The 1708-nt window shown below is 40.0% G+C and overlaps 1 protein-coding gene across 1 annotated transcript in view; it reads right to left on the reverse strand.

Moving 5' to 3' along the window:
* Positions 1 to 1039: 1039 nt before the first annotated feature.
* LOC143294770 (dnaJ homolog subfamily C member 21-like) overlaps positions 1040 to 1708 on the reverse strand; it is a 36126-nt gene continuing 35457 nt past the window's right edge. The window contains exon 16 of the mRNA XM_076606246.1: positions 1040 to 1430. Coding sequence (XP_076462361.1) covers positions 1224 to 1430 — 207 coding nt within the window. The 3' untranslated portion in view covers positions 1040 to 1223. The remainder of the gene's footprint in view (positions 1431 to 1708) is intronic.

The following is a 1708-nucleotide window of genomic DNA, read 5'->3' on the forward strand; positions in this document are numbered from 1 at the left end:
TTTTCTTGCAGCCCTGTCAGCCCATTCATTGTAGAGAATACCAAGATGTGAAGGAACCCAGAAAAACGTAATATGTGTTCCTTTCAAGCTTAAAAGATGTAGAATGTGGCTGATTTCTAGTATGATTTTAGATTTGTTCTTACAATTTGGTGAGATGTGTGTGTGTGTGTGTGTGTGTGTGTATGTGTGTGTGAGGGCGGGCATTCATTTTATATATTATGATTTGAGATGTACATTAATTGGGCATTGTGATGTATGTGAACGGTTTTAAGTACTGGGACTTGGTTATAAATATTACGACATAATCTTTTAGCATTGAGATATTAGTGCTAAGTATTGTGATATAATATCTGCAACAAGTAGGTACTGTGAGTATTGCATGTACTATGAGTGTTGTGTTGTGTGTGATGATTGCGTGTGTGTGTCTACATAAGTCATTGTGTTGTGTGTGATGATTGTATGTGTATGAACACAAGTTAGTGCTTGGGTAACTAGTTTGGTTGGATGTCTGTGCTGGGTTAAGAATGTAATTTTTCATTTAAGTGATGAAATGCATGTTTTATACATAAGGTATTTTTACATTTTGTACAGCACTAATGAACATGCCTTACATGGTTGGCGTCACACACACACACACACACACACACACACACACACACACACACACAAAACACACACACACAAACACACACGCAAACACAAACACACACACACACACACACACACACACAAACACACACACACACACACACACACACACACACACCCGTCTAAAAACACTTATAGTGAATACTCGTTAAACTGAAGATAAAACACAAACACACACACATACACATGCACACACATAACCTGAGACCTGTTCACAAACAAAAACAAAGCAGCAAAAAAAAAAATTAATAATAATAATAATAATAATAATAAACAAGCAAACAACAACAACCACACCTCCAAAATCAACCCCCCCCCCCCCCAAACCCCCCCCCCCCCCCCCAAAAAAAAAAACCCACCCTAACCCAAAACGGAACAATTCACACAACAGTTTCATTTATTTTCTTTTTATTATTATTCACATTTCCCTCAATTTCTTTCCACAAACACACACTCACAACACAAAAAAAACAACCCTAAAAAACAACAACAACAACAACAACAACAACAACGCCACAACAACAACAGCAGCAGCACACTCGCTCAGCTGGCTACAGAGGAGGGTAACACCATCTTCACTGTTTCCCTTTCCTCTTCCCCTTCTTCTTCTTCCCCTCCGTCTCCGCCGCCTCCGCCGCGGCCGTCGCAGCAGCAGCAGCAGCGGCAGCCTGCTGTTTTACAGAGAGCGGCACGGCATGGCCCGTGGACTTGATGTGCTCAAACAGCTTGCTGCGGGACGGGAAGGCTTCCTTGCACACCATGCACGTTTGGGAGTCTTTCACCTGGTTCAAACAAACACACAACAACAAAGGCAAGGCCTTCAAGACTCGCTTTGTGGCAAATTAAGTCCCCTAGCATTAATTACAGAGTAATTTCCCTTTTTTTTACCCTCTGCACCAAAAAACGTTTGCAACATAAATAAAACTTCCATGCTTAGCAAAAGAAGTTCTTGTTTGAACAAAAAAAATGATAAATAATGACTGCTCTTGTTGTTGGGTCAGAATATCAGATCAAAGTGCGAAGTTTAGAGAATACAAAAAATATAAATATAACAGTAAAT

This window comes from Babylonia areolata, chromosome 20, assembly GCF_041734735.1.
Source record: "Babylonia areolata isolate BAREFJ2019XMU chromosome 20, ASM4173473v1, whole genome shotgun sequence".
Lineage (NCBI taxonomy): Eukaryota > Metazoa > Mollusca > Gastropoda > Neogastropoda > Buccinidae > Babylonia > Babylonia areolata.